Source organism: Dermacentor variabilis, chromosome 3 (assembly GCF_050947875.1).
Source record: "Dermacentor variabilis isolate Ectoservices chromosome 3, ASM5094787v1, whole genome shotgun sequence".
In the NCBI taxonomy this organism is placed as follows: Eukaryota; Metazoa; Arthropoda; class Arachnida; order Ixodida; family Ixodidae; genus Dermacentor; species Dermacentor variabilis.
The window spans coordinates 14,879,758-14,903,050 of NC_134570.1; the positions used below are offsets into that span (position 1 = coordinate 14,879,758).

Consider the following 23,293-nt stretch of genomic DNA (forward strand, 5'->3'; position numbering starts at 1 on the left):
ACTGCGAAAGAAGTTCTGTCGAAAGTCCAGGCGTAGTAGAAGGCACGGACAACAAGACAAGTATGCCGGGAGCGAAGTTCGGATTCGTAGCGTCGCCATCACAATTGGCTTTTTGTCGTTGTTGGTCGGCGGAGGTGAACTTTCGGGCTAATTGACGGCATTCCTCGGCGTATCGGGCGACGGCTGAAACGGGAGCACACTCTGACGTGTCTGGTGTATTAGGCAAAACCGTATCGATGGTATCAGAAGGATCGCAACTGTAGAGAAGAAAGTATGGAGAAAATCCTGTAGTACTTTGGGTAGCCGTATTATATGCGTAAGGGTTCTGCTGAAATTGAGGACGATGCAACGAGCTATGGAAAGAAGAATGATGGGTGTAACGTTAAGGGATAAGAAAAGAGCAGATTGGGTGAGGGAACAAACGCGGGTAAATGACATCTTAGTGGAAATCAAGAAAAAGAAATGGGCATGGGCCGGACATGTAATGAGGAGGGAAGATAACCGATGGTCATTAAGGGTTACGGACTGGATTCCAAGGGAAGGGAAGCGTAGCAGGGGGCGGCAGACAGTTAGGTGGGCGGATGACATTAAGACGTTTGCAGGGACAACATGGCCACAATTAGTACATGACCGGGGTAGTTGGAGAAGTATGGGAGAGGCCTTTGCCCTGCAGTGGGCGCAACTAGGCTGATGATGATGATGATTATTATTATATGCGTACGTGACAAATGGGAGGCTGATGTCCCAGTTTGTATGCTCCGATGGAACGTACATGGCGAGCATATTACCAAGGGTGCGATTGAAACGCTCCATAAGCCCGTTAGTTTGAGGATGGTACGCCGTGGTCGGTGAACTATGCGGCATTGAGCAAGCAGAGCTTCAACCACCTGCGACAGAAACACACGGCCTCTATCACTTGGCAGCTCCCGAGGTGGGCCATGAATAAGAATGAAACAATGGAGCATAAAGGATGCGACGTCATTGGTGGTCGCTGCATGTAAAGCAGCGGTTTCAGCATAGCGTGTAAGGTGATCAACTGCGACAATAATCCATCGTTTTCCAGCTAGTGTTAGCGGTAGCGGCCCGTACAGGTCAATTCCCACACGGTCGAAGGCACGAGCAGGGCACGGAAGCGGCTGTAATAAACCGTGGGCCGGATGAGGCAAAGATTTGTGGCGTTGGCATTGTGGGCACGAGCGGACAAACTTTTGGACAAAAGTAAACATTCCTCACCAGTAGTAACGTTGCAGCAGGCACTCATACATCTTCAAAACGCCTGCGTGTGCACATTGTGGTTCAGTATGGAAAGACACGCACAGGTCGGAACGCAAGTTCCTAGGGATAACCAGGAGCTACTTGCGACCATTGGGCTGGTAGTTGCGTCAATACAAGAGGTTATCCCGGACAGCAAAATGGACAGCCTGGCAACGCAGGGAGCGGGAGATGGGAGATGCAGGCGAGCCAGGAAGGAGATCCAAAAAAGAGGCCACGCAAGGGTCCTTGCCCTGTTCTGATGCAGAGGTGTCGATGTCAACCGAGGATACTGCCTTAATGGTGGAGAGGGAGGCCATGTCGGCTGGCAGCGGAGAGCGGGACAGAGCATCAGCGTCAGTGTGCTTGCGACCTGAGCGGTATGTGACGTGTATGTCGTATTCTTGAATGCGCAGAGCCCAGCGGGCTATGCATCCAGACGGGTCTTTTAAAGAGGATAACCGACAAAGGGTGGGATGGTCAGTAACCACATTAAAAGGCCTGCCGCATAAATAAGGACGAAACTTCCAGAGTGCCCAAACAATGGCCAGGCATTCTTTTTCTGTGACGCTGTTATTGCATTCTGCTTTGGTCAGCGTACGACTGGCGTAAGCAACAACATACTCGGAGAAGCCAGGCTTGCGCTGCGCAAGGACAGTGCCAAGGCCAATACCACTGGCATCGGTATGCACTTCAGTTGGAGCGGTGGGGTCGTAGTGTCGCAGTATAGGTGCAGACGTCAGGAGACGGCGTAAGGTCACGAACGCGGTGTCGCATGCAGGAGACCAGGAGGATAGGTCATTGGCGCCACTTAAGAGTTGTGTCAGAGGTGATATAATCGAGGCAAAATTGCGAACAAAGCGTCTGAAGTAAGAACAGAGGCCTATGAAGGCGCGGAGTTCTTTGAGTGTCTTAGGTTTCGGAAATTCTGCCACAGCGCGAAGTTTTGATGGGTCGGGGCAAATGCCGTCTTGTGATAAGATGTGACCTAGAATCATGAGCTTGCGGGCGGCGAACTGGCACTTTTTCAGGTTCAGTTGCAGGCCTGCATTGGTCAAGGACGTCAACACTTGCCTAAGGCGAAGAAGATGCATGCTGAAATCAGGGGCGAACACAACAGTGTCGTCGAGGTGGTACAAACACGTGCTCCATTTTAGGCCGCGCAAGATATTATCCATCATTCGTTCAAACGTAGCAGGCGCATTGCATAGGCCAAATGGCATCACATTAAATTCGTATAAACCATCTGGAGTAATGAATGCAGTTTTAGGGTGATCAACTGCTGACATTGGGACCTGCCAGTAGCCCGAGCATAAATCCAACGAAGAGAAGAATTCAGCACCTTGCAAGCTGTCCAGAGCGTCGTCAATGCGTGGTAGAGGGTAGACGTCTTTTCGTGTTGTCTTATTAAGGCGGCAATAATCGACGCAGAACCAAATGGAACCATCTTTTTTGTGACAAGAACCACCGGTGATGCCCACGGGCTATTGGAAAGTCGAGTGACGCCGCGCTGAAGCATGTCGTCCATGTGCTCACTGATCACCTGACGCTCCTTGGCGGATACGCGGTACGGGCGCTGCCGCAATAGCGCGTTGGAGCTAGTGTAGATGTGGTGGCTGACGTTTGACGTGCGACCCAGAGTAGGCTGAGCGACATCAAAAGAAGAGCGGAACTTGGCAAGCAGGTGAAAAAGCTGGGAGCGCTGCTCGGAAGTAAGGTCATCTGCAATGAAAGGTGTGAATAAGTCAGGTGATGGCGGAGCAGAAGTGGAAAGTGCACAGAAGTCAGTGAGCTCTGCATACGAAGCATCAGGCATGTCGGTTATAAACATGTCATCAAGAGGCTGAACGTGGCCAAGTGCTTCGCCGCAAAGAGCCATCAGGGCTGTAGGAAGCGGATTGCAGACAACGATGGCACTGAAACCGGCTGAAATGTCAAGCGTGGCGAAAGGGAGGGAAACATCTTTGCGGGTTATGAAGAGTTCCGAAGGAGTGAAGAGGACAGAGCTTTCAGAGACAGCGCCACAGAAGACGGGAACAACGGCAGACGAGTACGGCGGTATGGCGATGCCTTCTCGAAGAACTAGCTTAGCGGGAAGAGAAGTGGTGCTGACGAGGGGCACGTTACACAGAGGCAATACCGTAATTCGACTTCATCATGTGCACAATTGATGACGGCGTTATTTCACGAAAGAAAGTCCCACCCAAGTATCGCGTCGTGAGAACAGGACTGCAGAACCACAAACTCTACAATATAAAGAACGCCCTGAATAACAACTCTAGCTGTGCATGCTGCTGAAGGCTGAATTGGCTGGGCACTTGCTGTGCGAAGAGAAAACCCAGAAAGTGGCGTCGTAACTTTTCGTAAAGCGTAAGAGAGGAGTTCGTATAGGACAGACACAGCTGCTCCAGTATCAATTAGCGCAATGGTAGGGACGCCGTCAACAGTAAGGTTGACAATGTTCGAAGGCGGGAATAGAGGACTTGTACAGATCGATGGCGACGCAGTTCCTGCCTCCTGAACTGCAGCGTTTAGTTTTCCTCTTGCGTGGGTGAAGGGCGCCGACGCATGGGGGACAACGAGCGGCGACGCGAGGAAGGTGAACGACGTGTAAGGACCGGGCGCTCGGCTGGTGGCCTGTTCGACTGCGACTAAAATAAGTGTCATGGAAAGGCTGCACGTTGGCGTAGGGAGGCGACTGCACAAACCCATCAGAGTGCAGCATGCGGCGGCGGCAGAGTCGTGCAACATGGCCGGGAATACCGCAGGCATAACATATGGGCCTGTTGTCTTGCGTGTGCCAAGGATAAGCAAAGGCAGGAGCAGGTCGATGAACGGGAGGATGAACGGGTGGTAGCGGTCGAGGATGTAGCGCAACGAGTGGTTGACGAGGAGGCTGCGCAGTGACGGATGCATAAGTAAGTGGCGTGGCGACAGGGTACTGCTGATGCTGCATTGGTAGAGCCTCAGCAACTTGTTCAATAACCCGCCAGAGTGTAGGGGCGAGCTGTGTAGGAGGCTGTTGCGGCAGCAGCTGCTGTTGGGGTAGCTCAGCGAAGGGTAGTAGAGAAAGCTGACGTGCAACTTCCTCCCACACGAAAGCTTGGATTAGTGTGAGCAAGGGGGAGCGATCAGAGAAGGCTGTCATGGAAGAGAGGGCCTCATCAGACACTGAGGGGCGCCTGGTGAACTCGCGCTGCCTCCTCAACTCATTTATCCCCACTGCGGATAAAACAAACTGAGTCACTCAGCACTGCTTTCTATACCATACACGCTTGCCCGCATCGCCACCGCGGAGTCGTAAGTGATTATGCTCTGCTTTCTGAGAGAATGCAGTTTGGCATCACCTCGCCATAGTGTCGCGCCTCATCATCCCTGTGAGCAGCTCCGACTGCTCTGATCATCCGCTGAACACCGAAGCGCTGCCGAACATATTCCGGGTTTTTTCACGCTTTTCGATGCGCGCACTGTGCCCGCCAGAAGAAACGTGCCTATACTGTGAGAAGGAAGCCATGCAGCTCGGTGCGCTCCGCAGGGACTCGAAGTGAAACCGTCTTGGGGCGCACCAGAGAAGCTTCCCAGTTCATCCCGGAAAAATTCACCATGTGTGGCACTCCAAGAAGGCATCCTGAATAGCCCACACAAGAGGCAATTTGCGCCCCGCAGGAAAAATAAGGCTCCACTCAGGCTCCTGTCATACCGTTACAGCTGTAGCACTCAAGTGTAGATGCGGAAAAAGCAGTCCGCTCCGCATGTGTTGGTACAGGTAGATTCTTCATGTTGCGCTCTGAGATGTCGCATATCTCTGAACTGGCCGTGGGCTGCTGACAGTGGCTGCTACAGAACACGAAACTACCGTCCCAAATCAGTTTCCTTCAGTTGATTCTGAGCCGGTTATTTCCGTCACTCCATCTGCTTTTGCACCCGTACGACTTGCATGTTCTCTTGAAGAAGGTTCTCGTGTGGCCACCTGCGTATGCCGGATGTTTCAGCAAAGGCGCTAAGAAATTATTAAAAGCGCTCCAAAAAAACAATGAGGTCATTTTCCCAGTGGCTTGTTATACACACGTTTTTATACCCTCTTTTTACCCATAATTCGTTTGTTGCACTTGTAATGGGGTGTACTGAGCAGTTCAGATGGTAGCGTCTATTCATAACCGAGAAGGCAGGTGACGCTGAGCAGGAACAGCTGGTTGCCCAAACGGCTCACGCTCGTGCTAAGCACTAACAATCTGGCTGGCCTTGTTCTTGTGCTTTTCTTCTTCATTACAGTTTGTGTGCATGCGTGTACCCCCACACACGCACACATGCATGCGCGCGCGCACACACAAACACACACACACACGTACACACACACTGTTGCCACACAATGCAGCACACTTGCTTGGTTTAAAAGATTTTTTTACTTTCAAGGGAAGGTTTTCACCTCGTGCTGTATGTAATACTGTACGAAAGAGCACAGCCATCATTTCCATGAAATGAAATCATCTTCTGCATATTAAAGGGGCCCTGAACCACTTTTTATTGAAGTCGAAAAATGCTTTTAAAGTTCAATTAGACTATTTTAGAAATACTTTGCCGCAAAAAGTAGTCCAATGCATTTAGCATAAGTGGAGTTATTGGCAATCAAACATCCCGGTCGTGGTGCTTCCGTTCCTTCTTCAATGACTTGCACTGTGAGGGCTATGGCGGAGCGGGGTGTGCCCGCAATAATCCGCCTACTGAACGTCACCGTGGTGCGTAGTTCAAGTTTGATTTGGGTGTTTATGTAGATGCTAATATTTCCGATTTTGGCGCCTATGACGTGCCAAATGCGGTTGTCCTCAGCGAGCCGCAGCACGCTCAACAAGCGAACTTGTGGCAGCACCCTGCAGCGGCCATGGTATTTACACTACATGTAACTGCAGCGTTTGCTGTATGTGTGACAGGGCTTGAGTGTGCACTCGTACTCATGTGCTGCTCTCTGGCTACGTGGTATGGACAGGGTTTCTCCTGCACCAGCTTGACTGATGGATGGCAGCCACATCCAACTTGCACATTTTTGAAGTGCTGTCAATAGCTCAATACGCAGCGAAGTCTGCCAAGGTGTTTAACCAAGAGTGGCCAGGAGCGAGCGCACGCTAACAGTTTTGCGAAGTTTCGCGAGTTCGAGGCTAGTTGAGTGTTCAAAACTAGTCAAAATTAGTGAAACCGTGATTATGTGCAGCTGTACTTTGCGTCTCTGTGTGGAGAACATAATTAGCCGCACGGTGAACTAGCCCTGGACGTGATTGATTGATAGTCAAAATTAGCGAGACCCGACAGCTACGACACTGATAAGCAGTATGGCCAAAGTTTAATTTCTATGTGAGCAGCCGCAGCCCAGTGTGTGCAGACGATCACTGGCTTCTTCCAGAAGTAATTATTAACCTAATTATTATCGAAATTTGAAAGGAAATTGTAGCTTCAGCCTTTTTATTAAACTGCATTGATAAATATACACATTAATAGCAGGAAGAAGCGCACTGATCCAAACACAGTTCTTGACTGGTATCAGCTATTAGCCAATAACAGCCGTTTATGAGAATGTGCTGTATCACGAAATAAAGCGTCCAGAAAAGAGTGACGAACAGGCTTCTGTTGAAAAGATAGAGAGGGAAAGGTGTCTTCGCACTCTTCTTGCAAACTCCATGCGCCGCACAGAACTGCAAAATTTGGCTGAGATGTTCACAGCAGCGTATGCTATCCGTGAACTATGTTTCTTCACCAAGCCCGAGGGTTGGTTCAGGGCCCCTTTAATGCAAGTTGATGTTTCCTGGAAGGGCCTTCAATGCAGTTGCTAGTTTCGTGTGTGAGACGTGGCTGAGCAGGACTAGGTTACCACCGCTTTAGTTCATGACAAGTGCTCTGACAGATTTCACTTGTTTGGTTCTTTTCTATTGCATGGAGGCAAAAGAAGAGCTAAGCTTTGAGTGACAGCATTTGAAGCTAAACAATTCAGTCATGTCTACGAAATGTGCACAAATGGGACAAAATATTTTGCATGTGTGTATAATTAACATGTTAACTCTTTACCTCCCAAATTATTTTCGAGAAAATATTTCCACAATATTAATTTTAAAAAGTGCTTTATAGAATCGGCACATTAAGTAATTGCCAGAGATGCATTTAGAATTATAGGTTTATTTTGAGAACATACCATGTTTACTTGCATAATGCTCACACATTTTTTGCTGGAAATTGGTGTGGAGTTGTTTGGGGGGTGCAAAAATTATTCGCTAAAAATTTCTGAGACAACATTCTGGGTGATAACAGAAAAACATAATGCTGCAGATAACCTATTCGGAGCCACATGCGCCTCTCCGCGCATGCGTCGATGGTCCCTCTTTCCTTCTTTCTCTCTTTTCTCTTCTATATATATTTCCGAGCTGGAAATAAAGCGTCGTCTTTTTGCACTGCGAATCGGCCTTGATTTCATCGCGTAGCTGCCGGCCTTTGGCCGGTAGAACGTAACAGCGGCGACGAGGATTCTGCTGCAGCAAGGAAGCCAAGCAGAAGGAGGAGCCCACCACCGACCATGGCACACGGGCTACCAGAATTTGAAGACGAAAAAGATAAGTGGCAGGCGTACCTAGTCAAGATTGAAGCCTATTTCGAAGCGAATGATGTGAAGGACGATGCTAAGCAAAGAGCCCTGCTGGTAGCTGCGCTTGGAACAAGGACAATATAAATTTTGAACGGAAAGGTAGCCCCGCGAAAGCCTAACGCCCTGACCTACAAAGAAGTTGTGCAGACGTTAAACAGCTACTACGACCCGGTACCGAATGAAATTTCTGAAAGTTTCAAGTTCTTCCATCGCTGCCAGCAAGAAGGGGAATCTACATGCATTCATAGTGGCAATACGGCAGATGGCACACAACTGCAATTTTGGAACTATGCTGGACAGAATGATAAGGGACCGTATTGCGTGCGGCGTCAGATCTAAGAATGTGCAGAAGCAGCTGCTAGCGAAGAAAGATCTGAATCTTGAAGAAGCCGAGGCTCTTGCCCTTGCCGCAGAGAGCGCTGAACGTGATTCGCAAGGTATTGTTACTGATCAAGAACAAGCAAGATTGCTAAAGCTCTCTGGTCAATACGAATCGCGCGCGAAGTCGCAAGGCGTGCAACAATGCAAATGTTGCGGTAAGCGTGGCCACAAGACCAATGCTTGTCGACTAATCAAGCGCAAATGTTACAAGTGTGCACGGCGAGGGCATTTAGCGAGAATGTGTGCGGCAAATGAAACAAGCAAAATGCTAGTAGTAACTGCTCAGGCGACGGAAAGCGAAGAGAGTGATAGCAGCATGTCACAAATCTGGTCCTTGACCACCATGCGCTCTCTCATACCGCCCATCAGGAAATTGTTTGCGTGGAATGGCATCGAAATAATGATGGAAATCGATACTGGTTCCCCTGTTTGTGTCATTCCCAAGAGCATTTACAAATTGCTCTCTCACCGATGGCCGCAGCTACAAAAGGCGGAAGTGCAGCTTTCATGCTATCTCGGAAAGTTGCCGCTTCTGGGTGCACAGACAATGCCAGTTTCTTATGAAGGTACAACAGTGCAGTGCAGTCTGACAGTTTTAGACTGCAATGGCCCCAGTCTATGTGGTCGGGACCTGCTGAAAAAATTAACAGACGAACGCATTCAGGTGCTGAGCGTGTATTCGACGGCTCCTGTGCCAAAACAAGCCTTGGAGGACGTGCCGACGCTGCTCCAGCAACACTCCGACCTTTTCACTGAAGGCGCTGGTCTCATGAAAGGCCCGACAGCCGGACTGCACATCAAGGCCGGAGCAAACCCCATGTTCTTCAAGGCAAGGAAAATTTCTTTTGCACTTCGTGATAAAGTGTCTAAGGAGTTTGACAGATTAGTCTCAGGTGGTATAATAAATATGTCCAGTCCCTCATTCCGAATGGGCAACACCCATCGTGCCAGTTTTGAAAAAGGACGGAACAGTGTGCATTTGCAGGGACTTCAAGGTTACACTAAACCCTGTGTGCGATGTTGAGCAGTACCCCTTGCCTGTCATAGACTATATTTTTGCAAACCTGTGTGGAGGAAAAAAATTCAGTATTTTAGACCTTCGCGATGCTTACAATCAGGTCGAGCTAGATCAAGACTTGCGGAAATTAGCAGTGATAAACACACAAAAGGGGCTCTTTTGCTACAACAGGTTACCGTTTGGCATCGCATCAGCTCCAGCGATATTCCAACAGAAAATTGAATCTGTGCTGCAAGGACTAAAAGGGACCCAGGCTTATCTAGACGACGTCCTGATAGCCGAGAGCAGCGATGCTGAAAATATAAACCTGCAAGCTGTGCTACAGCGTTTCCGCGAGAACAGTATCAAGCTTCATTCCGACAAGTGCAAGTTTGGTGAACAATCAGTGACATATCTTGGCCATCGTATCGATGCTGAAGGGCTACACCCACTCGAGAAGCACGTGGATGCAATCAGGCTAGCCCCGTCACTGCGAAATGTTGCTGAGTTGCGATCCTTTGTGGGAATGGCTACATCTTACAATAAGTTTTTGCCAAATCTTTCCACTATACTTTCACCCTTGTACAGCCTTCTTGAAAAAGGTGCAAAATGGGTTTGGCACAAAAAAGAAGATGCGACATTTCAGAAGGCCAAGGATGCTTTGTGTTCAGCCCCAGTGCTAACATACTTTAATCCGCAGCTGGGGTTGATGTTGGAATGCGACGTGTCACCTTACGGTGTCGGTGCTGCCCTTTTCCATCGAATAAATGGTGAAGACAGGCCAATTGGTTTCCGATCACAAACGCTCACCTCAGCAGAGAGAAAATACTCCCAAATAGAGCGCGAGGCTTTAGCCCTAGTATTTGGCGTGACACGATTCCGCGATTACCTGTTGGGACGGGAGTTCATGCTTGTAACGGACCACCGCCCCTTGTTGGGCCTTCTCAGACAGGATCGTCAAACTTCTGTCATGGCTGCTGCCCGAATTCAGCGCTGGGCGCTTTTGCTCGGGGCATACCAGTACAAGCTGATATGTAAACCTGGCAAATAGATGCTAATTTCTGACGCTCTAAGCCGCTTGCCTCAATCGCTGCAGGAGCCACTAGAGGAAACCGAAGATCTGTCGGAAATGGTGCTTAGCATAGACGAATGGGACCAGTCAGCGGTTTCCCACCAGGAGATTCAAGCACTCACAGCAGCTGACGGTTTTTTGCAAACGATATGCAGGTACGTGACTGAAGGGTGGCCCTCTGTCTTATAACATGACAGCAAAGAAATGGCGGAATTCTGGAAAAGATAACATGAGTTGTCTGTAGAGAACAGGCTGTTATACTGGGGCCATTGTGTGGTGATACCAAGTGAGGCGCGTGAGAAACTGTTGAAGATGCTACACGAGTCTCATCAGGGGACGTCTACCATGAAGACAAGGGCGAGGGCTAGATTTTGGTGGCAAGGTCTAGATCGAGACATTTGTAGAATGGTCTCAGACTGTCGAAGCTGCGTGCAGGCTCTGCCCATGCCACCTGCACGGAACCCCGTTAGCTGGCCTATTTCACGAGAGAGGTGGTCACGACTGCATGCCCACTACACAGGGCCCATTGCAAGCAAGATGTTGGTAATCGTCGACGCACACAGCCATTGGATAGAAGCCATTCCAGTATCTCGAGCAACCGCTAATGCAACTGCCGATTGCATGCGAACCTTGTTTAGCAGGTTTGGGTTGCCCCGCACCATAGTTACGGATAACGGTACGCCCTTTACCGGTTCAGAGTTTGCTGTATTTGTGCAGAAAAATGAAATCGAGCATATTCGCACCCCGCCTTATCACCCTCAAAGCAATGGTCTCGCCGAACGGGCCGTGAGAACTATCAAGGAGGGCTTGAAGAGAATGCCTGGTGTGGAGTTGGAAACTGCTTTGGCTAGAACTCTTTGTAACTACCGAAATTCGCAACAGGCTTCAGGGTTTTCACCGTCTGAACTTCTTCTTGGGTACCGTTTGCGTACAAGACTAGATATGTGTCTTCCTCCCAGGAGCCACGAAAAGCCCAAGAATCCAGCGGCTGATTCCGCCAGTTGGTACTTCGCCCCTGGAGATGCCGTCTATGTGCACAACTACGGCATAGGAGAAAAGTGGACACCAGGCAAAGTAAAATCAACAAGTGGTGCCCGTTTAGTCACTGTGGCTACCGAGGACAGTGTTGTTCGACGCCATGTCGACCAGATCCGGAAACGTTCATCAGAGGCAGACGGAAGCATAGAAATGCCAAGTCCCGAGGAATCACCTCCGACGACCTTAGGGGCACCGAAAAATGAGGCTCAAGACCCCCCCAAAGGGCCTGTTCCTGACCTTTGTCGTTCCGCAGGAACCAGAAAGCCAGTGGAGTGCTACGGCTACTAGGGGAAAGGAATGCTGCAGATAACCTATTCGGCGCCACGTGCGCCTCTCCGCGCATGCGTCAATGGTCCCTCTCTCCTTCTTTCTCTCTTTTCTCTTCTATATATATTTCCGAGCTGGAAATAAAGCGTCATCTTTTTGCTCTGCGAATCGGCCTGGATTTCATCGCGTAGCTGCTGGCCTTTGGCCGGTAGAACGTAACACATAAAAAATAAAGTATCTGCCAACCGGAGCTCTCATGCCAGCCACCATAAGCTCAAGCAAAATATTACTTCTTTACTTACTAGAGCTAGTAAACTAATAAAGTGACTCTGGCCTGACCTATTCAGAATCGGTGTCAACACTGACGTCACCGATTCCTGCCTCATCACCAGTCACATAACCATTGTTTGCGCTTGTGCTATCGTTGACCGTTAATTTGAATGCTGAATTCCTGATCCCGAATGGCAAAATAATACAAAAAAAGACAATACCAACTTCAGCTACCCACATGCAACTCGCAAACTTCACAAAACAGCGAAAACCTTAATCTTGTGGATTGTGTTGGATTGTGGACGCGCATGCCGGTAGAGTGCACGGCACTTAAAGGAACCCTGAACCACTGTTCATCAAAGTGGAGAAATGCATTTGAAGTGAAAACAGGCTATTTCAGAAATACTTTGCTGCAAAAAAGTACTTCAGTGCATTCAGCAGAAGTGGAGTTATTGGCAGTCAAACACGGCCTCCTCTTTGCTCCCATTCCTTCTTCAATGCCTTGCACTGCGAAGGCTACGGCTACGGCTCAGTTAGGCGTGCCCACGACACTCCGCCTTCTAAATGTCACGATGGTGCACAGTTCAAATTTCGTTTTGGATGTTAATGTAGACGCCGCGACTTCCACCTTTGGTGCCTATGACGCGCTAAACATAAGCCAAACATGGTTGTCCTCAGCGAGCCGCAGTGCGCTTAGCCAGTGTACTTGTGGCGGCACGCCATGGCGGCCGTGATATCTACGCCATGTAGCCGACCACAGCTCGATGTCAGCTATCGGCCAATAGCAGCCATCTACGGGAATGACGAACTAGTGCGTCCGATAACAACATAGTGTGTCTAGAAGAGAGTGAGAACAGGGCCTTCTGTTGAAAAGAGAGCATTTGAGAAAAAGGTGGCTTCGCGATCTGCTTGCGAGCTCCACGCACCGCGTACGACAGCAAAAGTTGGCTGAGATTTTTTTTTAACCTAAACTGGGCTAGGGACGAGACACTGAGGTAGAAGAAGACAAGGTGAATGCATTCGTCTTGTCTTCTTCTACCTCTGTGTCTCGTCCCTAATGCAGTTTAAGTTCACAAAAGAATGTCTTACCAACTAGCCTCCCAACACACTCTCCTCGAGTTGGCTGAGATGTCCACAGCAGTGTATGCTACCTGCAGACTATGTTATTTCACCAAGCCCGAGGGGTGGTTCAGGGCCCCTCTAACTGACTACACACAGCTGCCATGCGCTATCATCATCACCGGTTGAAAAGAAAGCAGACGACATTTGCTGCAACCATTTTCAAAGATGCAATGATTATACAGAGAAATAAAAGATTCTAATTTTTGATAGCCAATGTAACGGTTATGAGCATTATTTATTTATTTATTCACATTAACTTACAGGCCCACTGAAGGGCATTCAGTAAAGGGGGCAACAGTAATTACATGACAAAAACAGCAAAGTGCAACATCGTTATACAATATTAATACGCAACAAATTCAGGTTATCATGGATTGTTTCACGATTGGAGATAGATGCAATGTGATCCGGGAGACTGTTCCAACGTGCAATAGCTCTTGGTAGTAGTGATGAGTTAAATGGCTGCGTTTGACCATGAATGCGCATGAAACAAAGTGCGTTGTGAATGGGACGAGATGTGCGCACAGGAGCATGAAGCGGCAAACAGTGAAAGTTATTACTATAAATGTACCTGTGAAACACACATAAAAGAGCAATGCAACGCAATCTTCTAGTGACTGAAATCCAAGGTCTTGTTTTATTCGGGTAATGCTAGAATGATAGTTGTAGTTGCCAGAGATGAAACTGGCTGCCCTATTCTGGATGGCTGCCAACATACGGATTAGATAGTCGTGATATGGTGACCATGTGGATGAAGCATATTCTAGTTGTGGGCGAAGATAAGTAAGGTATGCTAGTTTTCGTGTATTAGAAGGTATGTTACGCAAGTTCCTACGCAGGTAGCCGAGAGATTGAGAAGCTTTGGATCAGACAGTTGTTACATGCATTGTCCAGTATAAGTCTAATGAAAGATAAACGCCGAGATATTTGTACGATGGAGCAGTCAAAACTACGGTATTATTAATTGAATAGTGGAACACTGAGTTAGTGCACTTTCGACTAAACGAGATTAACTTGCATTTGGAGGCGTTAACAGACATCTGCCAAGTTATGCGCCATCTATAGGTTAGTTCAAGGTCATTTTGGAGAGTAAGATCACCATCAAAACATTTAATATTGTGGTAGATGACGCAGTCATCAGCAAACAACCTAACTGAGGATGAAAGGTTAGCGGGCAAGTCGTTGATGTATATTAGAGAGATTAATGGACCTAGCACACTGCCTTGGGGGACACCGGAGGTGACATCGCAAAGGTTAGACGAAATGTTGTTGACCACTGCAAATTGCTGACGCGAAAACAAGAAGTTACATAGGCAAGAGAGTTAATGAATCAATACAAAGGGCAGACAATTTGGAAATTAAATGGCAATGCGGTACAGTATCGAATGCCTTTGCAAAATCGAGAAAGAGGACATCGGTTTGATCGTTAGAGTTCATGTTAAAGTGAGGGTCAGTCGTGAATTCAAGTAACCGAGTGTCACATGAGTAGCCTTTTCTGAAGCCATGCTGATTAGAGAAAAAAAGTTATTTGATTCAAGGTGACCATAGATATGAGAACCTATAATATGTTCAAGTTATTTGCAGCATATGCATGTTAGTGAAATGGGTCGATAATTACAGGGTGAGTGCTTGTCATGCGATTTAAATTATGCGAGCAAATATGGTGTACATACAATTTCTTTAATGCTAAAGAAAGTTGCCTTCACTGCACTGTTTGAAGTAGGCTTAAACAACTTTCATGCCCTGTGAAAGTTGTGACATGGATAACACCCTCGTGGGATCATATTTACTCATTAAAACAACCTCATTTTGGATGCTCTCAATTAGGGTGACCTCACTCAGCTAGTGTGCCACCTGATAATGACACCATATTTTTCTTCTTGCAATGTTTGAAAAATTTTCTTGCAGTGCCATTTGTGATTGAAACAGAACTAAATGCGTATGCGTGCTCAGGTTGTCCTTCGTGAGACAAATTGGCATAAATTGATACTTTTAACATTAACTTAGCTCAGCTTGTCCATAGCAGCCAGTGTGCAAAACGTGTGGATGTGTTTGGCTTGTCTACAGGAGGTAAGGAGTTAAGAAAGCACTACCAAGCGACCGAGCATTGCAGATAAGATTCAATGTGTTACACTGATGCACACCTGCACAACCCCTGTGTGAATGTTCTGCACACATGGACCTGGTCACTTGAGACTCTCGGTTTCAGCAAAGCACAGTGGGTGTGATGTGTTATATGCGAAGAGCTTTTAGTTATCTTTTAATGCTCTGTGCTTTGAGTGATCTCCTTCACATAATATTCATTATGTTATGTGGATTTGGTTTTCGCAAATGTCCCTAAACAAAGCATGCTCTCTTAACACAAGAAGAAATTATTCTAAAAGCATTTGAAGAAATACAGTTGATTATTGGAATATGTGTGGATCTTTCAAAAGCATTTGACAGTTTGAACTGTGATACATTATTACTGAAACTAGAGCTTTGCAGGATAAGAGAATGTCACTACTATTACCAAAAATTCAACCAAAATAACCTGTGTGATTAACATGACTCTTCTAGTTTGCAGCTCAAACATTAAAACACTTCAGCTGAACTTAAAATGAATGCATCCAAGTCCTGCACACATGGAGTGATCCAAATTAATTAGAAATATATACAAGCAAAGCTAAAGCAATCCTTTTTACTTTTAAACAGTCACTTGTAGTTCTCACAGAAAATTTTATGCTTGGTCAAATGCCTTTATAGGTTGTTAAATGCATCAAAGCACTCGGTGTATAGTTCTATTAGCACATGCCCTTGGATACACATATTGATGTGAAAGTATCAAATGGCCCATTGAGCAAAAAAGCTGGCAGCATCTGTAGCAGTGAAACGGCACCTAACTTCACATTAGCTGCAACACCACATCATGAGCGCACCTCGCGCTCGTGATTCTGGCTTATGCTTGCTGGCTCAGGCCTTGATGGAGCAGAACAGGCAAAAGGGAACACCTGCTGCCATAGTATTGTGTGAGGGAAGAGAACATCGCTGCTACGCCATGTCACTCTCACTCTCGGAAACCCTTGTTATCCATGCGTTTCTTGTCCGTGCAAGCTCTTGCCTGCGTTCTAACTGCGCCTCAGTAAGGCAAAGATCGAAACATGCCACAAAAATCAAAATGTGCCAAGCTTCTCAATGCGCTCACTTGCCCTTGAGGAGTTAATAACTCGAAGGTGCACTCAGTGGTGTTAATTTTTCTTTTTTTCCCTTTTTTTTTACTATTTCAACTTTAATAATTTTTCTAGTATACACTAGAAGTGTCCTCCTGGGCGAAAACCTGCCATAAGCAGCTTGACTGGACACCAGGAGGCATTGTACATGACATCGCAGTAACAGCCAGTACTTTGTAACATAAACACTAAACAAACTAAAGCAGTTCAACACGTACCAAGTTAAACAAAGTCAATTTCAAAATGTTTCATATATAAACCTCTTGAGAGGATAATTGGACATTAATGCTTTCGCATTCACAATTCATAAAAAATGCTTAGGTGTCCTTGGATTTTTATTACAATAGCAATAGTATGGACATTCCAGGTGGATTTTTTCTGTCGCCGTGATGTTCCATGTAAAGTCCAAGGGCGATAACGCTGCGTGTCGTATTCTGTATGTGTGATTGAAAGCATGGGAGGGGACACGACTATCGCAGCAGGTGGGCCCTCTGGCATGAGTGAGGGAGTAAGGCGGACAGCAAATGCGCCATCTTCTGTTGCGCGAAAGGCTGTAGAGGGATGGAAGAGAGGGCGGCAGTAGCGGCAGTGGGTTGTGCTCCAGCAGCAACTTTAGCAACAACTGCACATTTCGCGACCGGGCACAAGGGAGAATGACGATTGCAGCTCAATCTGGTGTGCGAAAGGGAGGAAAGTGGGGAGGCAGCACGGGAGGGCTTTTACTTCGCCAGCAACTGCGTACTCTACACAGTAGCGTGCGCCATATTGACACGTGCACTTATCTCGCCCAATAAAAGCTAGTTTTGCCTTTCACAGTACCGCTACTGTGTTCTTTGACGTCACGACCACGTGACATCTGGTGGAGGTGCTTTGCGTTCATGCACCGGACGCCCCCACAAAGCCGTGACCCAAGCCCTCACGCGAAAGACACCAACGTCGCCAAGAACCAGCGAGGTAGCTGCAGGCTGCAAGGACTGCCCCCGGAGCATAGACTTTTGCCTGAGACGACTAGGAAGATGGCCACCAAGTCCACCCCAATGGCAGCCCCAGCGTCCCCCGTCGTGCTGCAGCAGCCCAGGGAGCCTCCGACGTTCCGCGGTTCAACTTTCGAGGACCCGGAAAGCTGGCTTGAGACGTACGAGAGAGTCGCTACGTTTAACAACTGGAACAGCGACGACAAACTGCGATATGTCTTCTTCGCATTGGAAGACGCGGCCAGGACGTGGTTTGAGAACAGAGAAGCCACCTTAACGACCTGGGAACTTTTCCGTAGCGGCTTCCTGCAAACATTTACAAGCGTCATGCGAAAAGAACGAGCCCAAGCTCTACTGGAGACCAGAGCGCAGCTGCCAAATGAGACGATTGCGATCTTCACTGAGGAAATAAGCCCTCTGTTCCGCCACGCCTACCCAGAAATGTCCGAGGAGAAGAAAGTCCGCCTGCTGATGCATGGTGTGAAGGAGGAACTTTTTGCCGGAATGGTACGAAGCCCACCAAAGACCGTCGACGAGTTTCTTCGCGAGGCCACGAGCATAGAGAAGACACTCGAGATGCGAAACCAGCAATTCGACCGCCGCACGAACTCAACAAACTACGCCGGAGTTCAGTCACTGGCCACCGACGACCTACGCGAGACTATCCGAGCTGTCGTGTGGGAGGAGCTACAAAAGCTGTTCCCATCATCACAGCCTCAAGTGGCTTCTATTGCCGACGCCGAGCGTGAGGAGCTCCAACAACAACTTGGAGTAGCCCCTGAATCGCCGCAGCCTGAGCCGCAAGCGATGACCTACGCCGCCGTCGGACGCCGTCAAGGCCCCCCTCCGCGACCGCGCCAGGGCCCGGTCACGCCGCAGTTCCATCGTCCGCCGCCGCCAGCACGACCTTGACCCGTCGCCCAGCGCGCCTACGCGAGGAAGACGGACGTTTGGCGCACTCCTGACCACCGCCCGCTCTGCTACCACTGCGGAGAAGCGGGTCATGTCTACCGACGATGTCCATACCGGGAGATGGGACTGCGAGGTTTCGCCGTGAACGCTCCGCGCCCGCAGCAAGGTGAACGCCCCCACGATATCGCAGACTACCTCGCCGCTACTCAGTGGAGCTCTTGACGACCATCGCGTTCGCCATCACCAGGCCGCTACCTGTCGCCGCAGCGCCGACCATACACTGGCCCAGGCTGGGACCGGTCAGCGAGCCCATATCCGGAAGACTAAAAGCAGCAGCCGATGAAGGTGCGGTTGCTGTTCGTCGAACTGACGAAGATCCTCCGCCGCCGACGAAGAAACCGAAGAAACTACCTCGACGACATAACGACACGCCGCCGTCCCGATGAAATCAGGAAGCCAAGACTACACCGACGAAAGACGACTTGACGACGCGACGTTCCAACTTCAGTTCAACACGACGCAGCCGTGATCTGACGCCAAGACCTAACTGTAACGCAAGACAAAGAACCACCGACAAGGCCAGCAGGATTACTACAGCCGATCAAACCTCCTCGCCGACCATTCCAGCAGATTGGGATGGATTTGTTGGGGCCGTTTCCGACGTCAACATCCGGGAATAAGTGGATCGTCGTCGCGACGGTCTATCTCTCCCGCTTTGCTGAAACTAAAGCTCTACCAAAAGGCAGTGCAGCCGAAATGGCGAAATTTTTCGTCGAGAACATCCTGCTGCGACATGGTGCCCCAGAAGTCCTCATCACCGACAGAGGAACGGCTTTTACAGCAAAGCTCACCCAAGCCATTCTGCAGTACAGCCAGACAAGTCACAGGAGGACAACTGCCTACCATCCCCAGACGAATGGTCTCACGGAGCGCCTGAACAAGACCCTCGCCGACATGCTAGCAATGTACGTCGACGTCGAGCACAATATGTGGGATGCGGTCCTGCCGTATGTAACCTTTGCTTACAACACGGCGGTGCAAGAAAGAACACAGATCACGCCGTTTAAGCTGGTTTACGGCAGGAACCCGACGACGACGCTTGACGCCATGCTGCCCCACGTCACTGACGAAGAGAATGTTGACGTCGCTAGCTATCTCCAGCGCGCCGAAGAAGCCCGACAGCTCGCCCGCCTACGGATCAAGAATCAACAGAGGACCGACAACCGACACTACAACCTCCGACGACGCTTCGTCGAGTACAAGCCCGGCGACCGTGTTTGGGTTTGGACACCGATACGCGGACGAGGACTGAGTGAGAAACTATTGCGCCGCTATTTCGGACCCTACAAGGTCATTCGACGTATTGACGCACTGGAGTATGAGGTTGTGCCAGACGGAATTTCGCATTCACAGCGGCGCCACACACGATCTGAAGTGGTCCACGTGGTGCGTCTGAAACCCTTTTACGGACGCTGACGAACTTCCTTATTTTTGTTTTCTTTGCTACGGGTGTTCTTCTTTATTACTTTCATTTGTATGCAGCATCGGGTCGATGCTTTTCTAAGAGGGGGGTATTGACACGTGTACAGCTGCCCTGATTTTTAATAATATAGCGCGAGCGTCGACTGAACTGCTGGTGAGCGCCTTATAACGGCGATAAGCGTGCAACAAGGCGAGAGTTTGCGCACGAGCCTTGTTGCCTTGTTGCACTCGCCTTGTTGCACGCTCTTGTTGCACGCTTATCGCCGTTATAAGGCGCTCACCAGCAGTTCAGTCGACGCTCGCGCTATATTATTAAAGATCAGGGCGGCTGTACTTATCTTATAGGGCGACCACGTTTCGCCGCCTGACAAATGTAATCGCACAGCGCGGGACGCGCCTGCATGTATCCGAAGTTTCTGGAAAGTTATGCTTCTACCCGGCTGTCTGTTGTTGCCGAACCTTGTGTTATCTGATTTCATCGCGTGACGCGAATGGTGTAGAACTTTGTGGAAGGCACGTGGGTCCGAACGATTAGTCTGGAACATTCGACGACTGCTGTATAAAAGCCGACGCACTTGACCCGCTGATCAGATTTTCGCCGATCGCCAACTGTGTTCGCCGCTCTCATTGTGCTTTAAGTGTAGCCTGTTTTGTGGGCACAGGTTCGCCCAATAAAAGCTAGTTTTGCCTTTCACAGTATCGCTACTGTGTTCTTTGACGTCACGACCACGTGACAATATCTTGAAAGTGATCTGCAGAAGGCTAATACCTTTGTGCATGCTGTTTTCTTGCCGCTGTGTGCATTGAAGCAGTAGACTGCATGAAGGTCACCTTGCTCGCGGCTGCTGCCACACTTGCTCACGCCAGCATTTTGACAGCGAGTGTCCACGGTCATTGAGTGGGATGTGTTAATGTGTGCTGTGTGTGCCGACCCATTGCTTGTTAATTCACTTAGTAAGCAAATGGTTCCAAGTTTATACTGCTGATAAAACTACTATCATTACTTTATATAACTTTCTATAATTTGTTCTCGCAATCGATGTGTTGCCTTTCGGGCGAAACTGCTACATTTTAAGCACATTATCGCCAAACTTTCAAGGGCTGTCAGCATTTTGTCTAGATTTCATTTTTCCAATACCATATTACAAATTTACAATACTTTATTCTTGTCCAACCTAAACTATTACTTCCTTATACGGGGCAAAACTGTGTTACTTAATTCACATCAATTGTTTGTACTTCAGAAAAAAAGCTACTTAAAACATAGCAGGTGTGTGCTACAATACACACACGGAGGTGCTTTTCAGGCAGTTTAATGTAATACCTGACCCATGAGCTTTATTTATATCATACTGCGATACAATATAAACACAGCATGACTAATAGGGAAGACATAATAATGTCGTCGTCGCACATGAAGATTAGGACGTCGATATGCAATGCATGCATCTAAGAATATTGGAAATTTCCATTTTGTTGAATGAAATAAGGCAAGAAAATGCTTCAATACACCATGCCTGTACTTCTAAACTATTTTACAAAAGATCGATCTATATAACCGCTGTCAGTAAAAACAGACTATGCTTTTTTTTACATGTTCATGATGCCATTTTTGTTTAGTGCTTATGTCCTTGTCTGAATACTTATGTGCATTTTACTTATGTACGCCTGTAATTCTCTGTAGTTTTGTTTCCTTCTTTTTCTCCTACAGAGAAGTATGAAAGAATAGTTTGTGTCTTAAATTTTAATAGTGAAATGTATCGTGGCATGTTTTTATGTTTTTAGTGCTCGCATAATGTTTGCAATGTTCGTAGAGATGTATTTCTGATTCCTCCTGCTGTATGCCTTGTAAAGGGGGCCTGAACCTCTGTCAAGTGAATTAATTTTGACTTTTAGTTTGGGCTTCCCTCCATTCACCATGAAAATAAACTCAATTCAATTCAATATATTGACAAAAATATGGTGTGGTCAGTCTAAACTTGAGCACCAAACACGCTGTGGCGGAAAATCCGAAGTGTGATGCTGCAGTTTTTTCGCAGTATGAAACAAAACGTGAAGTAACCTTACTACAGGTGCACCTAAAAAATGCATTTACTAAAGTATTTCGCTAGATTCTCTCAGTGTTCTCATTCATTTATTATGCATTCTGGAAATTTCAGGTTATATTCAAATTTCTGACTCATAAATACCCTAAAGCTGTATGTGAGGACAGTTTATGTGAACAATTAATTGCAGTGTGTTCCCTTACAGAATTCTATTGAAGAGCCAAACTCCAGTGGCCAACATGCACCTTCAGGCGATTTGAGTGGAGAGCCCCTTGAAAAGTAAGACCGACTCCAGTGACTATTTGTGAATCTGCCTATTATGACCTGTAATATTTAGTTATAAACTTACATGAGTCAGACCATAGTACTTCTTTCTTCAATACTTCAAGCAGCATGTGATACTTGACTGGCATGCCTTTACATGGTGGTTGCTGTGCCTCTGTGTACAGTGACCCGCATTTTTGCTTAACAACTTGAAAAGAAAACTGTGCTTCCTGCTGCTTTGTTCCCACCAAAATTTTGCTCTTAGTTTGAATTTGTTGGTCTGCAACATTCAGTAAAACGTCTGAAATTGTTACTTGCCTGTCTTACATGGACATTTAGTTGCCTACAGGCAGCAAGACCAGTCCATATCTCTGATGCAGGTCACTCCTGTGATGGCAAGGTGCTCTTTTCTTTCTTTCAAGCAATGTAATGCCAAGCACTTCATGAAATAATGCAGGCCAGAAAAAAACAAAAGAAAACGGGACATTACAAAATTTGATAACAAAGTTGCAGTAGCTGCCATACCTTTTAATAATGTAATCAGAATAAAAATACAGGTCACTGTATGCTTGTGCTGCAGCTTATCCTGCTCATCAGTTGAATTCGACTTATAGGTACTGAATAGGATTATCAACAATGCCATAGTATGGATCTGTTTTCTGCCGTCGTCATCCAGTTTTCTGCATGCAGTTCATCGGCAGCCAAGGCTGACGGAGAGCCAGTGGGTGCTGCAGCCTTCCTGGTTGGTCCGAGTGGGGTGAAGAACATTGCCACCGAAATTGACCCCACTTTCAGCCGTCGAAAGCCATCGTTGGAACGTCGTGGCAGCGGACGGCGGAGCAGCTCACGTTCTCCTCACAACACTTTGGACCCTCTTGAGTGTGGCGCCGACAACACCACACCTCCTGGCGCAATCTCGGGAAGCTCAAGCACCATAGGTGGGTCCTTGTTCTGAACTCAGAGCAGCCGACTGACAGCCTTGTCAAACGCGGGGGTGTTTTATCCAATTTGTACACATTGTACCAGGTGACTAAGTGACTATTTGTCACCGCCCCGTTTCAAAGGGGATGCCAATAAATCATCATCATCATCATCATAACATTGTTTGTTACATCAGATTATATTAGGTTCAGATTTCATAGGACTGGTGCTTAGACGAAACACGAAAAACACAAATTGCGCTGTATTTTTTCTTGTGCTTCATTTAAGTGCTGGTCCTGCAAAATCTGAAGTATGCTACGCCAACTGGCCAAAATTTTTACCTTATTGAAGTACATTCGGTTGATACAGCGTAACATATTGAACCAGTGTAACACAAGTGTAACACGCATTTTACATCCTTCCGTCTCCAGTCAAATGTGTGCTCCTCGCGAAAAAAATTCCT

At 47.7% G+C, this 23,293-nt stretch overlaps 1 protein-coding gene across 5 annotated transcripts in view; it reads left to right on the plus strand.

Annotated features, from left to right (window-relative positions):
- The window catches only part of LOC142575170 (uncharacterized), a 161,196-nt gene that overhangs the window by 127,840 nt on the left and 10,063 nt on the right, over nt 1-23,293 (plus strand). For 4 of the 5 annotated variants that reach the window (XM_075684249.1, XM_075684251.1, XM_075684252.1 and 1 more), the window contains 2 exons: nt 21,836-21,924; nt 22,600-22,847. In XM_075684249.1, coding sequence (XP_075540364.1) covers nt 21,836-21,924; nt 22,600-22,847 — 337 coding nt within the window. The remainder of the gene's footprint in view (nt 1-21,835; nt 21,925-22,599; nt 22,848-23,293) is intronic. The other variant, XM_075684250.1, reaches the window with a different exon arrangement.